The sequence below is a fragment of the Anopheles merus genome, chromosome 2L (genome assembly GCF_017562075.2).
Source record: "Anopheles merus strain MAF chromosome 2L, AmerM5.1, whole genome shotgun sequence".
In the NCBI taxonomy this organism is placed as follows: domain Eukaryota; kingdom Metazoa; phylum Arthropoda; class Insecta; order Diptera; family Culicidae; genus Anopheles; species Anopheles merus.
Genome location: NC_054083.1, coordinates 31,417,640 through 31,434,274, shown reverse-complemented (window position 1 = coordinate 31,434,274; position 16,635 = coordinate 31,417,640). Strand labels below are relative to the sequence as shown.

The following is a 16,635-nucleotide window of genomic DNA, read 5'->3' as shown; positions in this document are numbered from 1 at the left end:
GCTTTCTAGCTCGCTTTCCGCCGAAACCGATCGAGAAAGCGAGCAGAAATGTCCGAAGAACCGATCGAAGCTCTTGATCGGTTGAAGCGTTTACGGTATTTCGAGAGAGCGCGCTGTATGTGTTTATCTCTTTCTGACAAAAAAGCTCCGGTACATGACCGTGATGGCGCAAAAATGATAGTGGCCGAAAAATAGTTCACACCCACGTTCTCTTTCTCCCCTCCTTCCCCTCTTCTCCATCTTTTCACCTTGCTTTATCAATATTGGTTCTTGCTCTCTAGCTACATTGAGCGAGAGGTTGAGAATTTTTCGATCGCTTTGCGCAGCGGGTACTTACAGTAGCTCACGCGCGATCGATATCTCACTCTCTCTTTTTCTCTTTCTCTCTGCCGAAATGAGTGGTCTTGTAGCTCTCTTTGGCGCAGGTAACTCTCCGTACACTGAGTTCGGCGTGTTCGGCGGCATAAGTTGGGATCTCTACCAGACGGTGGCAGTCACCGGTCGACTTCGCTTGCATTTGCAGCAACTGTGCAGTGCTGCTGTGTTGCACAGTTTGAACAACTCCGCGCGTCTCTAAGTCTGTTATCTGCCCGAGCCGGGGCAAGGTTAATCGAAAAGCATAATTTTCGAGCGCTCATTAACCATCTGTGAACCTGTGTGGTGTCTGTCTGTATCTTTGTAAAGTGAGTTTACGAGTGATGCAGGAGAGTTCCTAAACACCCTCTAGGTGTCAGGTGTCTGTCTTGCTGGAGAGATAAAAACCTTGACCCGCGTGTTGTTGTTGTTGTTTGATGTTGCGTGCAAAAACAAAAGAACCGCCATACGGTTTAGTTTCAGAAATGGCAAAAAACGACGTGTGAGAGTGCGTGCATGTGTGTGTGTGTGTGTTGAGGAGCGGGAAGCTGAGTGTGAAAAAATTGCAATTCCATCATTGAAGCCGCCATGTGTGTCTCCTCCGTGGAATAGTTGCAGTGGGTCAGGTTACTTGCGCGGCGTCAGGTTTTTTTTCCTCTTCTTTCTTTAATTTGTAACCTTATATGGCCGCCAACTGCACTGATACGATACGATGCCATGATGCGAGTTGCCTGCCTGAATGATCGGCAGTGCCGTAGTTGTTTCGCTGCCCGCTGTACCAATCACGCGGCTTATACATTCCATAACACACATCTACGGCCCGAAAAAGGGCAAGATCTTGCTCTCTCTCTCTCCCTGCTTTGATCAACAACAAATCAGGGCCTGCTGATTGGAGCGTTCTATTACGTGCGGGGGTTGTAAGTGAAACGAGAGATACTTGGTGAATCGGGTGGAAATTGTAATGGGCAACATTTTGGGTTGGAACATCTCACGAAAATCGGTTCGTGCAGGAAATTGCTTCACCTTTTACACTGGCGGATGTTTTACGATGTTCAATCAAGGTTGAAGTTTCACAGATGTGTGGATCGGATCTTTTTTTTTTTTTTACTGCTGCAGGTATGGGTAAATATTTACACTACACGCTTGCTTGCTGTGTGGAATCGATTTAAGGCTAAGGCGTATTAAATTGCGATCGATCACAGGATCAAAGCATCGATTCTTTTGGATGTCCGTAACTCGGAACAAAACGACCTTGAATGTGTTGGGGGATTTCCCTATGAGCATGATTATAACACAATTCAGACGAAAAGCCAAATTACGCGTTGGTACAAGTTCTGCGAAATTTGGAATGGACAACACCCACCACCAGTTTAACAGCTTCTCGGTATTTGAACTTGATTTCGTTGATTTATGTCTGCCTGGGAGACTTTTTGTTCTTCTCCGAAAAGTATATAGGGTGGTTTCCCTGTTTACAAACAAGTGGATTCGGATCGGCTTAATCGTGGAAAAATCGTGAAAACTACGAACGACAGTGCAAGTTTAAACACGAGATAGAGAGGTTGTCCCTCTTTCTACAGTAGTGAGCCTAACGATCGGTGTGAAAAAAATGGGGAGAAAAAAAACGTACAACCTCTACTATGTTTATTTAAAATGACTGTTTTGGCAACCCACGTGGAGCGTCAATTTGTCAACGAACCGTGCGCGCTTCTTCATTTACGATGTGTTTTGGGCCGCTTTACCCCACGCTCGATCTCTCTCTCTCTCTCTCTCTCTCTCTCTCTCTCTCTCTCTCTCTCTCTCTCTCTCTCTCTCTCTCTCTCTCTCTCTCTCTCTCTCTCTAGCGTTCGGCTTACGTGTATGTTTTTGGAAGTGTTTCATCAATCACACTTTACCAGTAATTTATTTTACTGGAAATGATCAAGTTGATGACAAATGGATTTTTAATAAGTTCACTTATTTTTTTAGGGACATTTTGGAATCTATTTGGTAATTTTTGAGCATGTTGGAAAGCTCTTTAAACAATTTTCCGCCATAAAATATCAATTATTGATAAATGGTGATCAGTTTCTTAATAATCTTTTTCGAAAGTCTTAGTTTTAATGAAGAAAGCTGTTGAAGATGATAATCGTTGTTTTCTTTTGAAAAAAAAAAATCAGAACGTGACGCGCACGAAGACCATTTGCTCTCGTGACGACATCTGCCGTTTACCAGAATGTGCCGCTAATTTTGGGTTCCCTTTCGGCTGTCAATGGAAATCATTTGTGAAATGGACTTTTTTTACCGTCGCCTAATGGCATGTGTATTTGCCCGTAACGCACAGCTGATCTCGGATTTCACCATCGATCGATACGACGACGGGTGGAAAAATAGGGAACTTCGTGATCTCAGCCTGTTGTGGGTGATGTCATTTCCAAGAAGACAGTCGCTCTGCAAGGGTTAGTAGCAAAAGCGATCAGTCAAAAAATGCAGTGTATAATTTGATGCAGCGTTTGTAGCATTTTAGATTAAAAGTCAGTGAAAATGTCCCATAAATAGTAGGAAATTTCTTAAAAGCATTTAAATACTCATGGAAGACTTAAAAGGCACTACAAAGACTTGAAGTGAATTCGTCCCAGTGTTTAGAAATCGTTCAAAGTCGTCCCCATTTTAGCGCCTTCCCGGTTTGTGTTTCCCATTTGTTTGTCAAACACTGAACCCACTACAAGCCCGGAATGCATGGCTGCATATTTAGCTGCATTCCGAAAGATTTCCGCTTCCGCATGCCTCGAACGAATGAAAATTGTCGGTGTCGGTACGCTGAAAACTTTCCGAGGACGTCCACTCTCTCCCCTGCCCGTTACGGGGATGTTACTACTGACTGTCGATTTCACTTTTACACCATACCGCTCAACGGAAAAGAGCATGGAAATGAAGCGAAAAAAAAACTCGAGGTTACGCTGACATCGTCAAATGGGGACGTAAAAGTGGAGTCATTTGGAAGAAAAGGGTCGTTTAAGAGATCGATCGGGTTGCGGAGGATCGCCGCAGTGCTAAATATAGCATGCTGTTTGTACCGAAACCATTGCTCCCGTTGCTGGTCCCCGGTGCTGCTGGTCCGGTAAACAGAAAACGGTGGAGTGTGGTAGCAATGGCAGATGCTGAGGCGGAGGTGTACAACGGAGAGTGTGAAAGAATAACCCACAACCGCCACCTTCGGGCGTTGTTTTTGTTGGAGAAAAGCGCTCTCTTCCTCCGTGCTATGCAGCGGCGCAGTGTGAGGAGTGAGACAGAGTGAAGTTACTCCGACCGCTATATTTAAAGAATCGCCGCCCCCGTGCGTTGGTGTCCGGGAAATGGCGAGAATCTGACCGTTCTAAAGTACAGAGAATGTTTGTGTGTGTCTGGTGCGCATTTGTTTGCTGAGAGAGCGAGCGGCACGATGTGGTGGTGGAGATGATCCACTGGCGTTGTCGCATGGGCCATAGTTTATTATTTCTTCCCTCCATCGCTCCAACCTCCAAGCAGGGAGAAACTGACGCTTAAAAACGCTTCAAACAACAATAACTCACGGAGGCCGCTGGTGTACCTCTCCCACACACGTGTGTGACGGCGTGTGACGCAAGTAGAGGACAGTGCACTGCTGTTACGCGCGCACATTGATTGATCATTTCATTTGCATAACGGTGTTTGTCTTGTGTTTTATTGTTTCTTTCTTTTAATTTGATTTTCCCCCGTTCCGGTGGGAATTAGTTGTCAGTACAGTGAAAAGTAAATCGGCCAGTCTTCCCACACACACACAATGTCGTTCCGTTCTCGATCACGCACGGTTCAGCCGATAGTGACTAGACGAGCTTCCTCGCTAACGCGCACGATCACCCCGTCCGTGAACGGTGGCAGCTCGTCGCTCGCCTCGAGCTATGCGGGCCGCACGTACACGGGTCCTTCCGGTATTGCCGGCAGCAGCTCGTACGGTAGCAGTGGCAGTCCGCTCGCGAGCAGTAGCTACAGTGCCGCCTCTTCCTCCTCCCCGTACGGAGCGGGCGTTTCGACGAGCAGTCCTTCCAGCCGGTCGCTGCTCGGATCGGCCGGCGGGAGTAGCAGCACGAACGGGACCTACTTCGACTACTCCAACCTGTCGCGCCGTGACTCGTACGGCGGCAGTAGCAGCAGCCTGGCGTACAAATCACCCTACAAGGATAAGGACCGGTACGGGGGCGTGAACAGTTACAGCTCGACGGCGAGCGGCTCGACCGCATACAAGGATCGGTACGTCAGCCCGTACACAAGCTACGACAATGGCATTACGACGGCGAGCCTCAGCCTGTCGGGGCTGAAGCGGCACCACCATCTGTCGAGCAATGGACTGTCGGGGTCGAACGCGAGCCTGAACAACAGCTACACACCCTCCTCGTACGGGAGCAGCCTGCACGCGGGATCCCATCACCATAGTGCGGGCGTTGGCCGCAGTCAATCGCTGCGCGACCATGAGCGGCGCAGCCGTAGCAGGACGCGCGCTTCGCAGGCGGCTAGCAGTGCGGCGGCCATGTCGAGCTACCCGTCGAACAGCTCGCTAGCGCGTTCGTACAGTACCACGTCGGTGCAGAGTGAAGGATATGAAGTAAGAAAACACAGGGGGGGGGGGGGGGTTGTTGTGGTTTGGTCGTTTTCTTAATACTTCCTTTGATGAGTTTGCTCTATTTGACATTGTAAACGATGTTCGCGCGTTGTGCATATCAATCTTTTATTTATTTAAATGCTTATTCGATTTCGCCGTCTTTTTTCTCCGCTTTTCTCCATCACTAGACTGGCTCGGAACGGGGTCGCTCGCGCGTCGGTTCGACGGCCTCCGAGCTGGACACGGCAAACCAGCCGCAGGACTCCACACGAGAAAATGGCGGCGACTGCATCGATTACAAAGCTCTCTATGAACAGGAAAAGTAAGTTTTGTGTGCTTAAATCGCAAACCGAGATATTATAAATCTTATGTTTTTTTGTAGGGCCGATAACGATAAGCTTAAGATGGCTCTACGGAAGAAAGATGAGGAGGTGGTAACGCTAAAGGCCGCGCTTGATCGATTTACTACAGCGGTAAGGGAACGCGATCGCACAAACGCACTCCTTTTTTGCTTTTAAAATTCACTAACAATTTGGTTTGTTTTTTTAGACCACCAAAAACAACTCACTGTCGGAGCTGGAGAAACGCGAACGGCGCGCCATGGAGCGGAAGATGTCCGAGATGGAGGAAGAGTTGAAGGTAACGCTGGGGGGTGAAGGGAGATAGATTGTTTTATTTATTTTTTTTTATTCTGTTCGCGATTTTCGCTCCCTCTACTTTATATTTTCTATTCTTTCCGTTACGCGGAACGGAACCCTCGTTTATGTACCGTTGCGTTCGTTCGTTCGTTCGTTCTTTGCCGAATCCCGAACCGAAAGAGATTGCAAACGGGTGGCAATTATTGTGTTTTTTTTCTCCTGTTTATGTTTTGGTTGTTCTTTTCTAGTTCTGCATATTCTTTGTTCTACTTTTGTTTTTTCTTCTTCTTTTCCTATCGTTTTCATATTTTGTGTTTAGTAAAACTTGTACCTCCCATTCTGTGTGTGTGTGTTTGTCCCAATTGATTTTGTTCCTTTTATTTTCCTTTCTCTTTATTACTCAAGCCTAACATGCGCACACACTTTTTAGCAGTTTTTTTGTTTTTCTATTAATTATATTATTAAAACACCTTTTATTTAGTTTTGCCTGACTTTTTTTGCCCTATAATTTATTCTCGTTTCTTTTGCGCTTTTGCAAAAGCAAAACACTAACACAAGCGCAAACAACACACTCATCATACTGTAGGTTAGGGGAGAAACAACATTCCATAACATGAAATCAGCAGAAAACCCCCGAACATAACCCACAACAGTACAGTAACAACAAGCAACTACAATGCAAACAACAACATCTATCATACCCGTTCGTTGAACTACATTGACTCATTACTATTAAGTTTTTCGATCGCCGTGTGACGGCTCTTGTCAGCGACGAGCACTTTAACACCACTCTGCTTAACATTCATTAATTAATCGGAAACGTTTGATGGATTAATTTCATATTTTTTCGTTCTTTTTTCTAATCAAAGTTTCATTCGCATTTGCGTTAACTTGCTGCGCTGGAGAGATTGCAGGTGTCACGATCGTTGCAATTTTTGTGTCTGTAAATTTGATGTTCCGATGTCTCTCAGATGTTGTGAATGTGTTTAATTCTGTTGTTATAATTCAAATTCAAAATTAACTCAAAATCAACCAAACATACGGTTAAACATTTGGCAATACAATTTGGCAGTGATTAAGCTGGACAGAACAACACATCAACTGAATCAACTCTTTATTGGAATTTACTGTGCAGAACAAATAATACATTTTTACAGTCACATTTTCAGTCACAGCAAAGGCAGCCTCTTGTTTTAATATCCTCTGCACCTATGCTGCTACTTACATTAACACTTTACATTGTATCGCGCCACAGTCGCGCCTGCTCCGGACGGATGCAAAATGCTCCGAAAAACAAATGTACACACCAACACACACACACCAAATGCATACGCTCCATCCATCCATCTCGTTTGATATCCTTCCGTTTATCTCGTATCGTTTATCGTTTCTCGTTATCTTCTTGTGTACTACCCTGTGCGTCTTCGTTAAAGTGTCCTTTTTGTAAAGTTTTCTGTTTGTCCGTTGTTTGTTTTTTTTATTCCATTGGAAGTTTTCTACTTGTTTGCTATTTAATATACATCTCACTAAAAGGGAAATATTTCGTCGTTTTCAGCAGATAAAAAAAACCCCAAATTAAACCAACATCAACGCCGATAGAAGTGTTTTAACATCACACCGTCCAACAACCAGTTGTTTCATAATCTGTTTTTCTCTATCTCTTTTCTCTCTTTTTCTCTTTTTCTCTCTCATTCTTTTCTCAACCACCAACCACCCCGTTTAACTCGTCCGTTTCATATATTCGTCCGTTGTCCATTCTAAACACATGCGCGCCGTTACTACTACGTTACCAATGTTTTGTATTAACTTTTTTTAAATTTAAATCTACCACACTATTGTGCGTCCCTGCTGTAGCTGTTACAAAAGTATAAAACCGAAAACGAGCGACTGCGGGCAGAAAACCGTGCCCTAACGCGCGTCGTATCGAAGCTGACCACCTCGGCACAGAACCAAATACACGCCAGCAAGCAATAGCAGTAGCGGCATCATTGGATATCTCTGATGGATTTTTTGTTTTTTGAGATGGGATTTTGTTCTTTGAGCCCACTGAACGGCTGACTTCGGTCCCAACAAAATAACAGAGGGGTGGGAAAACCAAACCCGTGCCAAAATGGTAGCGTTTGTAGACGCAGCAAAGTTCCGTACGCGCTGTACTTTGCGTAACGGATCACATCGAATCTTTTGCATCGAAGTCGTCACAAATCTCGTACTCCCCCGGACGTATGGTGTGCGTACACCAAACATGAAACTATAATCAAAATCATTATAGAATTAGCTTCAAAGTCAAACCATTGACTGTGAAACAGAAGAAAGAGCGACTGTGTCCCGCATACAGTACTAGCATAATTGGTAGCGAATTTAGGAACCAGCGCGAGCGCGCATATATAAACTTATGTTACCGGAATATGAACTCGTAACCCAAAAAAGCTACCAAAATGAAATTATTCACTTCATTCAGTTCCATCCACCGTTCACGAGATGGCACATAATCATAGCGAATGAAGCAAATTTTGTTACCAAAAAAACAAGAAGCATCACACAGTTATACTCACCAAAACTTACTAAAAGCCGGTAGTTTATGCGTTCGAATTAGGCATAGGAAACGTATTTATGTCACTGTTATCGAAAATGGCACATTTTCGAGTTCTTTTTCTTTTTGTATTATGAAAAGTAAGCATTAAATATAGCAGCAATACATGAACATTGGAAAGTGAAGCATAAAACTCGCCTCTTTTCGGGACGTGCGGGTTTGAACGATCGTGTTCCGTGCTCTTTTCCTCCACTCGCGTGGTTCTGTCTGGATGTGGTCGTTGTGAGTGTGTCTTCTCTCCGTCCTTCGCCTTGATCTTGACCTTTGTATTTAGGCCTGTGTAGGATTGTATGGTGATAGGACATCACCCGTTACTACCACGGTTTACTACCAACCCCACCAAAGACCATCTGAACAGGAACCTATCATCACCTACAACTAGAACCCACCCGCCACCGTCACCACCACCACCACCACCACCATCACCACCAACAAAAGCAACATTACCTCCACCGACCGTTGTGGAGTCCATTCTCCGTTCGTGTGATTGTTATTAACAAGAGGCAGAGGCGAGCATCGTTTTGTGGCGAAATCCGGGCCGCGAGGGGTTGATAAGGGCTGATCCTACCGTAACTCCACTTCCGCCCAGAGACGCGTGTGTGTGTGTGTGTGGTGTGTGTGAACGGAATCCTTTCCGGGTATGACGGTATTTCCCTCACTCCCTCTCTCTCTCACATTCTTTCTCTTTAGGCGAAAACTTGTGTTGTTTTTTCATTCTTTCTTTCTTGTGCGTGTGTGTGCGCCATGTAACATGTTGTCGTTTTCTTTTTTTTTTTTGTTAACGTTGTGTTACCGTGTTGTTTTGTTTTGCTGTTCCCCCACTTTACTACTACACACTCACTCTTTACTACTACCTCACAGACTCTGTCGTACTTATCACCTTTTTGCACCATTTTTTGTATTGCTCTTCCTTTCGTTTGGTCGTGGATTTTGCTCATCTTTCATTATGCACACCTTTATCTCTCACAGTTTTCCAATCTCACCTGATGTGTTGCGTGTTTGTGTCCCATTTGGTTTGTCTTACGTGATGTTTTTCTTCCTTTGCATAACCACTGTTGATTGTGTTTCTGTTCGAAACTAACACCCGGTCTTCTGCTAGGGGGGGAGAGGGGGAGGGAGACGAAGACGAAGACGAAAACTATGGAAATAGTGTTATTTGATTCATGTTACGGTCCCATTACACCACAGTTGAATGTTTTATTTACGCTACTTTTCACATCTCACTTGTACTTACACCGGCATTTTGTACATATATTTGCATTCACTATTACGCTACTATAGTAATCTTTATTACCTATACAATATTTCTATCACTAATGCAGGGTTTTCTAATGAAGTGTTTTTTTTTTTTGTTCTAAAGTTTTAGATTTATTTTGTATTTATTTAAATTCACATTACTACGGCTTCGGCCGCATTTTCAACACATTATACATCGACCGATTTTGTTCGCAGGACATTTGCTTCCTTTATGTTTAGCCTTATCCCGGGCATACTCGGTTACAGTTTAAGATTGATCCTGCCAATATCATTGTTATCTAATACCTTTAAACCTTTAAAGACACAAAAAGTGTGAACACTCTTATTGTTACCTGCATTCGTAGGTGTTTTACACATTTATCCGCGTTAACTCAATAAGCACTTCGTTGTCAGCTCACCATAAGAATCACCATTGTTTTGATGTGTTTGTATTCGTTTCGTTGCTCCTTACCTTGCCTATCGTCGAGACGATCGACTTGTTGATTTCTTGTTTACATATCTTCTTCTCCATAATAGATGCTGTTGTTTTCGTTAGTATGGTTGCTGTTGTTGACTTGTTGTATTGCTCTTTTGATATTGATGTTTGTTATCTCTTGATTTCGGCATTAATTGCTGTGGGGTTTATGTTTGTTAAACCAACTGATTCTTTATTCACAATTACTTATTCACACAACACACAAACACACACATGATTGTGATTCTTCCACACTCTCGCTTGGTCGTTAGTATGTCTCGTTTTAACTTTTTTCCTTCTCTCTCTCTCTCTCTCTATCTTAACTAACTATGTACATAGTTGTTGTTTTTGCATTCTTTGTACTGTACTGTGCAAAACGTAATGCTGTCGTCATTTTCTTTCTTTAACCTTTTACTTCTAATACTATCGCCTTTGAAGTGTATTCCGTTCAGCTATTACTAAAAAGTTTCTTCGCTTTCGATGTGTACCGTTTTTACTTATTTAAAAAAAAAGATAAAAAGAAAAATCGAGTGTGTTGTGTTGTATGTGTGTGGCTCTTCCTATTTATTGTCTATTATTTATTGGGCCAATCATTACCGATTTCGCTAACCAGTTTATACTAATCTTATTTTGTTTCCTATCTTTCTCTCTCCCCTTCTCGCCGTGCCCCTGCAGCTACTGGAAGCGCTTCGTACGGAAAACCAACGACTTAAGGATGAAAATGGTGCCCTTATTCGTGTGATCAGCAAGCTGAGTAGATAATGTGTCTGCGTGCGTACTCGGGCAAGCGTGTAGAAATGCGCAACACAACCTGTGGAACGTGTGGGCAGCCAGACACTTTTCCATCACACTATCATCATCATCAACATCATAATCCCTATTAATCGACGAGTCAATGTGTTTCTCCATGGAGGAGAGAGAGAGAGAAAGTGGGATAGAAAAGACGGATCTGGAGCAAGCAGTATCCTACATGCCTTCAATTTTAAACATACATTTCTGTCCACCGAACCGAATTACATGTATAGAATGCGTCAGTTGTTATGCGCGTGCCTCACACAAAAGGATCGAACTCGATCATTAATGCGTACGGATTATCTGGAATAATTGGGCTACACAGCCAAGCATGAGTGTGCGTGTGTGTGTTGTGTGATGGTTTGATTGGATGCTGATCTTTCACTCTTTCTCTCTTTCTCTCTTTCTCTTCCTTCTCTTCCTTCTGGCCTATAATTCATAAAAAAAACATCATCTTCCTGTTCCGCTTCCCTCCTCCCACATGTAACGTAAGGTACATTGATTTTTGTTTTCATTGGAATGAATTGCGCATATATTGCAAGGCTGTTAACTAGTGCTTAGCGAAGAAAAAAAAACACACACACACATAGGCTTTTCTTGAACCCTTCCTCCTGTGTTGGATAAACTATAGTTAGGAAGCAAAGCAACTACATCAACAACAACAAAAAACGCAAGACCGTGTTTGTTACAGATGGAAAAGATTTCAATCTTACGGGGAAACAGCACCATGTAGAAAAAAGCCACTAAGAGTCTGGTGGAAAATAGAGCTGGCGGAAAGATATGATATCGCCATGTTAGCTGCCGTGGCTGATAGCTCTGGTATCGAAGTAGGGAAAGACGATTCTGGCTGTAGTTGTCGCATTTGTGTAGCATCTTTGAAACCTCAACGCGCGTGTAGTCCGATATACCCGCGAGTCAAGATGCTTCCTCCTTATCTGCCAACCAATTGCTCTCCTCTTTAAATTCCTCTTTTTATCTAATCGATCGATCGAATGTGTTGTAATACTTAGAATATGCTTTTATTTGTTTATCCCAAATCGATCCTTCTTAGAGATCTTATATTTTACAATCCATCTCTCTTCCTCTCTGCGTACACAATCCCACACACTTTTAATTATCGGACGTAAAGGAAAGGAATTGAGTTAGCTTTAACAGAAACATCAGCAACAAACACGCCAGAGGAGAGACAGTGCCAGAAAATCGAGGTTTTTGCCACTAGGCGACAAAACGCTCTGTCGGCTCCGCAGGAGTCATTTCTTATCTACTATTTTTGCTATAAGCGCACACGCAGTAGACCAAATTCTCCGGTGTAGGGCACAACGTTCGCGAAAGGGGTATCCCTGCTACGGCACACAAACACTAGCGGGCACACGGGCAAACCGCCGCGCTGCAGTGGCCACTTTATTTAGCGTTTTTTGTTTTTTTTTTTTTTGTATGGATGTGTATGTGATGGGTCGAGCGAAAGCAAGATGATGATGATGTTAGGAAGAATTTGTTTGAATATATGATATTTTTTTGTGTCGTTAGTAGAAATAAAAAGTGAAGATAAAATCACACCGTTGACCCATTTTGGTGGAGCCAAGGAATTACAGGGATGTGTTGTGAGCAGGAAGGCAGCAATGAAACACATATAGTAGAGTATTTGCAGAGCAGCGCGCATGGTGAGGTGGTAATTTAATTTAACGTGAAACTTTAAATGTTTTGCCTACTCGTGGGGCAGTGCAGCGAAACACCACGCTCTAGCGAGGGGAAGAGAGCGAGCGAAACTAATGCAAGAAATTACAGCGCTTTAGAGAGGTGTACCCACAGAAACAGTGTTGTTAGTTAGTTTGGTTGTTTAGAAACGAAGCGAATATACAAACGGAAGGAACAGCAGCAGCAGTAGTAAGAGAGCTTTTTGTTTTCCCTTTTATTTTCCTGTTTTATGCCTATTGACACACAAATTGTCGTCGTGTTGGCGTGTGTTGTTTGTGCACGCACTAAACTTTTTCTATTGCAAACAGAGAGAGAGAGAGCATTTTCAAGCACAGTCTATATTATGTATTATTTGTTAACTTTTATTTGATCTCGCATTTATGATTCGTTCTGTTTTATTTTATTATTTTCTAACGTTCTTTTTGTAATTCTCTCTGTCCCGTATGCCGGCCATGTTAATGATCGGTATCACACGATGTATTTGAGTCCTTTTAATAGGCACACATACACACACACATAAGACAACGCTCTTTATAGGGAAAGGCAATCGATGGGCAATTCTGTATCCATTTTCTGCGTGTATGTTGTGATCAGAAGATTAAAAAAATAAGAGAAACTAAAGGTGGCAATCTAATATAAAGGATATGCACATACATATATATATATATATATACACACAAAAACAAGTCAGCCCAGGCCGCACATACACCTCCTTCCCTCCCACCAACACTCAAACACAGACACACACACACCTACGCTCGCGCGTGATCACGTTCAGATAATTTATGTCTATTTCGCATCCATTGTCCATTACATTTATTACTCTGTCTTTGTTCTTTTTAAACTGTAATTATTATTAATATTATTATTATTATTATTATTATAATTATTAAACTATTGTGTAGATTTTTTATTTCATAGGCAAAACAAACAAACTCGGACGAATAAATAAAGGACGAAACAAAAAACGAACAACCGAACGAGCAGTGATATGTTACGTTACTTGCAATGAGAGAAAAGCGAGAACATTTCAATGAAGAAAGAAACGCCACGAGAAAAACACGCTTGTAATTTCCTTTCCACGTTATTTTACTGTTTTATTGTCTGTTGAAATGATACAAGAATGCAAACACTATATAAATGTGTATGTAAGTGTGTGTTTGTGTGTGTGAGTTGTGTGGGGTTGTGGGGTGGAATTAAAATCCCTGATCTGCTGCCTCTCTCTCAGAGCCTTGCGCCGCGCCCGCCTAGCTCGTGCTGCTGCTGCTGCTCATACTCTACAATAGATAATCTCGCTTACTAAGGACTTTCGAGACACGGTCGGCGAGGGGAGAGGTGGGAGGGGGCGGTTTAGGGTTGGAGGGCAGGAGAGGGATGACGATCATTACTACAGTTACTGCGCTGGTGGCCGGGAAAGGATCGGGCCAGATAATTACACAAAGAGACAGGGGGGGTTGTTGTTTATTTATCTAGAGTACAAAGAAAAAAAAAGAACTAAATCCTAAGCACAAATAGGAAGAAGTAGATGGGCGTTTTGGGAGGATGGGATGGGATGGGCGACGGGGGGTGGGTAGGTCGGTAGGATGGATTTTGATTCGCCTTAGTACGGTGCGTGCCTCGGTGGACGGTCGCCACCACCACCGCCGGCGCCGCGCTGCTTGAACCCACCGCTGCCTCCCTTGCCGCCCCGCTGGCCACCCTGGCGACCGCCGTTCATGTAGCCGCCACCGCCACCACCTCCGAAACCGCCCCCGCCGTACCCGCCGAACCCACCATCGAAGCCGCCGCCACCGTAGCCCTGGCCGCCGTACCCGCTGTAGCTGTCGTAGCCGCCGTAGCCGCCCGGGCCGCCCCAGCCGCCGCCACCGCCGAAGCCACCCTTCGGGCCACCCCGTCCCCGCATACCGCCCCGGCCGGGCATGCCGCCGCGCATGTTACCGCCCCGGCCGCCCCCACCCATGCCCATGCCGCCGCCGCCGCCCATGCCGCCCATCTGGCCGTCCGGTTTCGGGGTGGCCTTCTTCACGTCCACCTCCTTGCCCGCGATCGTTTGCTTCGGCGTCTTCAGCAGCTCGTTCACCACCTGCACCGACTCGTACGTGATGAAGCAGAAGCCCTTGCGCTGGTTCTTCTGCTTGTCGAACGGCAGCTCCACCTCGACGATCGTGCCGAACTGGCCGAAGAATGTCTTGATCTCCTCGTCGCTGATGTCGGACGTCAGCCCGCCGACGAAGATCTTGCCCGGGCGGGCCTTCGCCCGCTTCGGGTCGACCTTCTTGTTGTTCAGCACATGCTCGCCGGCCGCTACCACCTTGTCGATCGAGTCGGACGCTTTGTACACGATGAAGGCGAAGCCGCGCGAGCGGCCCGTGTTCGGGTCCGTCTTCACGTTGATGCTTTCGATCTCGCCGTACTGGCCGAAGTGTTCCCGCAGGTCCTTTTCCGTCGTTTCCCAGCTCAGCCCGCCGACGAACAGCTTCCGCTCGTCGTCCCGGGCATTGCTCTGACTGTCGCTGCCACCGCCGCCGCCACCGCCGCCACCACCGCCGCCTCCTCCGTTACCGCCCGACGCACCGTTGTTGCCGCTCATGTTATCCTCGCTGTCCATCTGGTTCTGGCCGTTCTCCGGCACGTCCTGGCTGCTGCCGTTCATTTCCGCGTCCTGCATATCGGCCATGTTTGTTTTCGGTTGAAGCTGGCGCGCCGTACGTGTGCTTGCTGGTGTGCTGCGGCGTATCCAATGGCTGCGTCACTGCCAGGGGGGTGGTTTTCCGCGTGCTAGACCGGTGCGCGCTACGTACACTTTCGGTGCTGCCCAAACGCGTGGACGATGCTTTACGGGCGCGTGGATTACCGTTTGCGGGCGTATTTTTACACACTTTTTAAGGTTCGGTTTTATTGTTGGCTTCCCTTTTCGCGCACATACACACACACACGCACGCACACACTTGGCTTGGCTTCTTCCCCGACAGAAACCACGAACGAAAAATGTCAAACGTCAAACGGGCAGAGTGACCAGAAATACCGATTTATCTGTATTCCATCTGTATCTGTATCCGAATATGCCTACCGATTCACAGAGAAACACCCTAAAACCACCGACAAACCGACGTGACACTGGTGTTACAAAAGTGTCCCACACGAAAGTACTGTCATTTACCAGTGAGGCGAACACTTCTGTCAAAGTAAGCTCTGTTCATTGCTGCTTCGATGCAAACAACTTTTCTAAATACAAATGGCGAAGGAAGTGTGAGGCAAGATTTTGTGATAATTATTGGACAAAACACCCAGGAAAATCATTTTATAAGTTTCTCAATCAATACAAAAGATGTGAGAAGTACATAAAACAATACGCATTGGAATTTGCGAAGAAAAACAAAAAGGGGATTTAGCAATTTCTTCTCTGTGTCAGTGTAGTAAGCGAATCATTATAGAGATGGCGCTAGTGTTTAACGTATTTTCATTTGAAATAAGGAGACAACTTTGGAAGCTTATTTTGTTCGAATTGTCTTGTCGGTTTGTCAGTGCTAAAACTACCGATTTTTCATTTAAACTACCGAAAATCACAGATTTTCTCGTTATACTAACCGAAAAGTCATAAAATCATTTTATTTATTATTAAAACTCAGCTTAATAATCTAGTCAATCTAAATACTACAGCGAAAATCTAACGACAGCACGTATGATAAATTCGTATCCGATGGAGCACTGCAGCGGCCCTAAGCGGTCGAATGGAGCCCCGAAAAAAGGCTAAGAATTCCTAGTACAATTTTCAGCTCGAAACTTCAGAAAGACCTGCATTTGCGTGGCCGCTCAATCAAATTTAATCTATATCCTAATCCATATCCTAAATAAAAGATGCATTTTCTCGTGAGGTGGAACATTCGTTTTTCGCATTAGGACCCTCCACCTCCCCCCCCCCACCCCCCGCTTAACACTTCTTTTTAACTGAGTTTCGAGTTAAAATATACCGAAAACTACCGACAAAATCTGAAACTCATGCCGAAAACTACTGATAAAATTTTGTTGCTTCTAACGAAATCTGCCAAAATAATCTGACCACACTGTTTTTGACGTTGGAATATCGCTGCATCGCGCTCATTTTCTCTACCCGTCCTTTACTCGCCTGCAGTGCTCGCTTCAAAGTGAGCCCCCCTTCCTGGCTTCCTATGATTAAACAACTAGTGGTGGGAGCTCGGAATCGGACCTACCCGATCCCGATTCCATATTCGGAATCAATTCCGGAGCCGATTCCGATGAT

The 16,635-nt window shown here is 44.8% G+C and overlaps 2 protein-coding genes across 17 annotated transcripts in view; one reads left to right on the top strand and one right to left on the bottom strand.

Annotated features, from left to right (window-relative positions):
• Positions 1 to 13,051, top strand: part of LOC121594125 (protein phosphatase 1 regulatory subunit 12A) — a 72,205-nt gene extending 59,154 nt beyond the window's left edge. For 14 of the 16 annotated variants that reach the window (XM_041917118.1, XM_041917117.1, XM_041917116.1 and 11 more), the window contains 4 exons: positions 5,137 to 5,270; positions 5,331 to 5,421; positions 5,498 to 5,587; positions 7,441 to 7,830. In XM_041917118.1, the coding sequence (XP_041773052.1) occupies positions 5,137 to 5,270; positions 5,331 to 5,421; positions 5,498 to 5,587; positions 7,441 to 7,560 (435 nt within the window). In that variant the 3' untranslated portion in view covers positions 7,561 to 7,830. Of the gene's footprint in view, positions 1 to 443; positions 684 to 4,083; positions 4,952 to 5,136; positions 5,271 to 5,330; positions 5,422 to 5,497; positions 5,588 to 7,440; positions 7,831 to 10,562 lie in introns of those variants that run through there. The other 2 variants (XM_041917121.1, XM_041917108.1) reach the window with 2 other exon arrangements.
• Positions 13,052 to 13,445: 394 nt separating this feature from the next.
• On the bottom strand, positions 13,446 to 15,371 carry LOC121594127 (RNA-binding protein squid-like). The gene has a single exon (XM_041917123.1). The coding sequence runs from the start codon at positions 15,049 to 15,051 to the stop codon at positions 13,975 to 13,977; it is 1,077 nt and encodes a 358-aa protein (XP_041773057.1). The 5' UTR covers positions 15,052 to 15,371; the 3' UTR covers positions 13,446 to 13,974.
• Between the last annotated feature and the right edge of the window lie 1,264 nt (positions 15,372 to 16,635).

Excerpts from the sequence above, each read along its gene's own strand:
- LOC121594127 (XM_041917123.1), bottom strand. The coding sequence starts at position 15,051 with ATGGCCGATATGCAGGACGCGGAAATGAACGGCAGCAGCCAGGACGTG.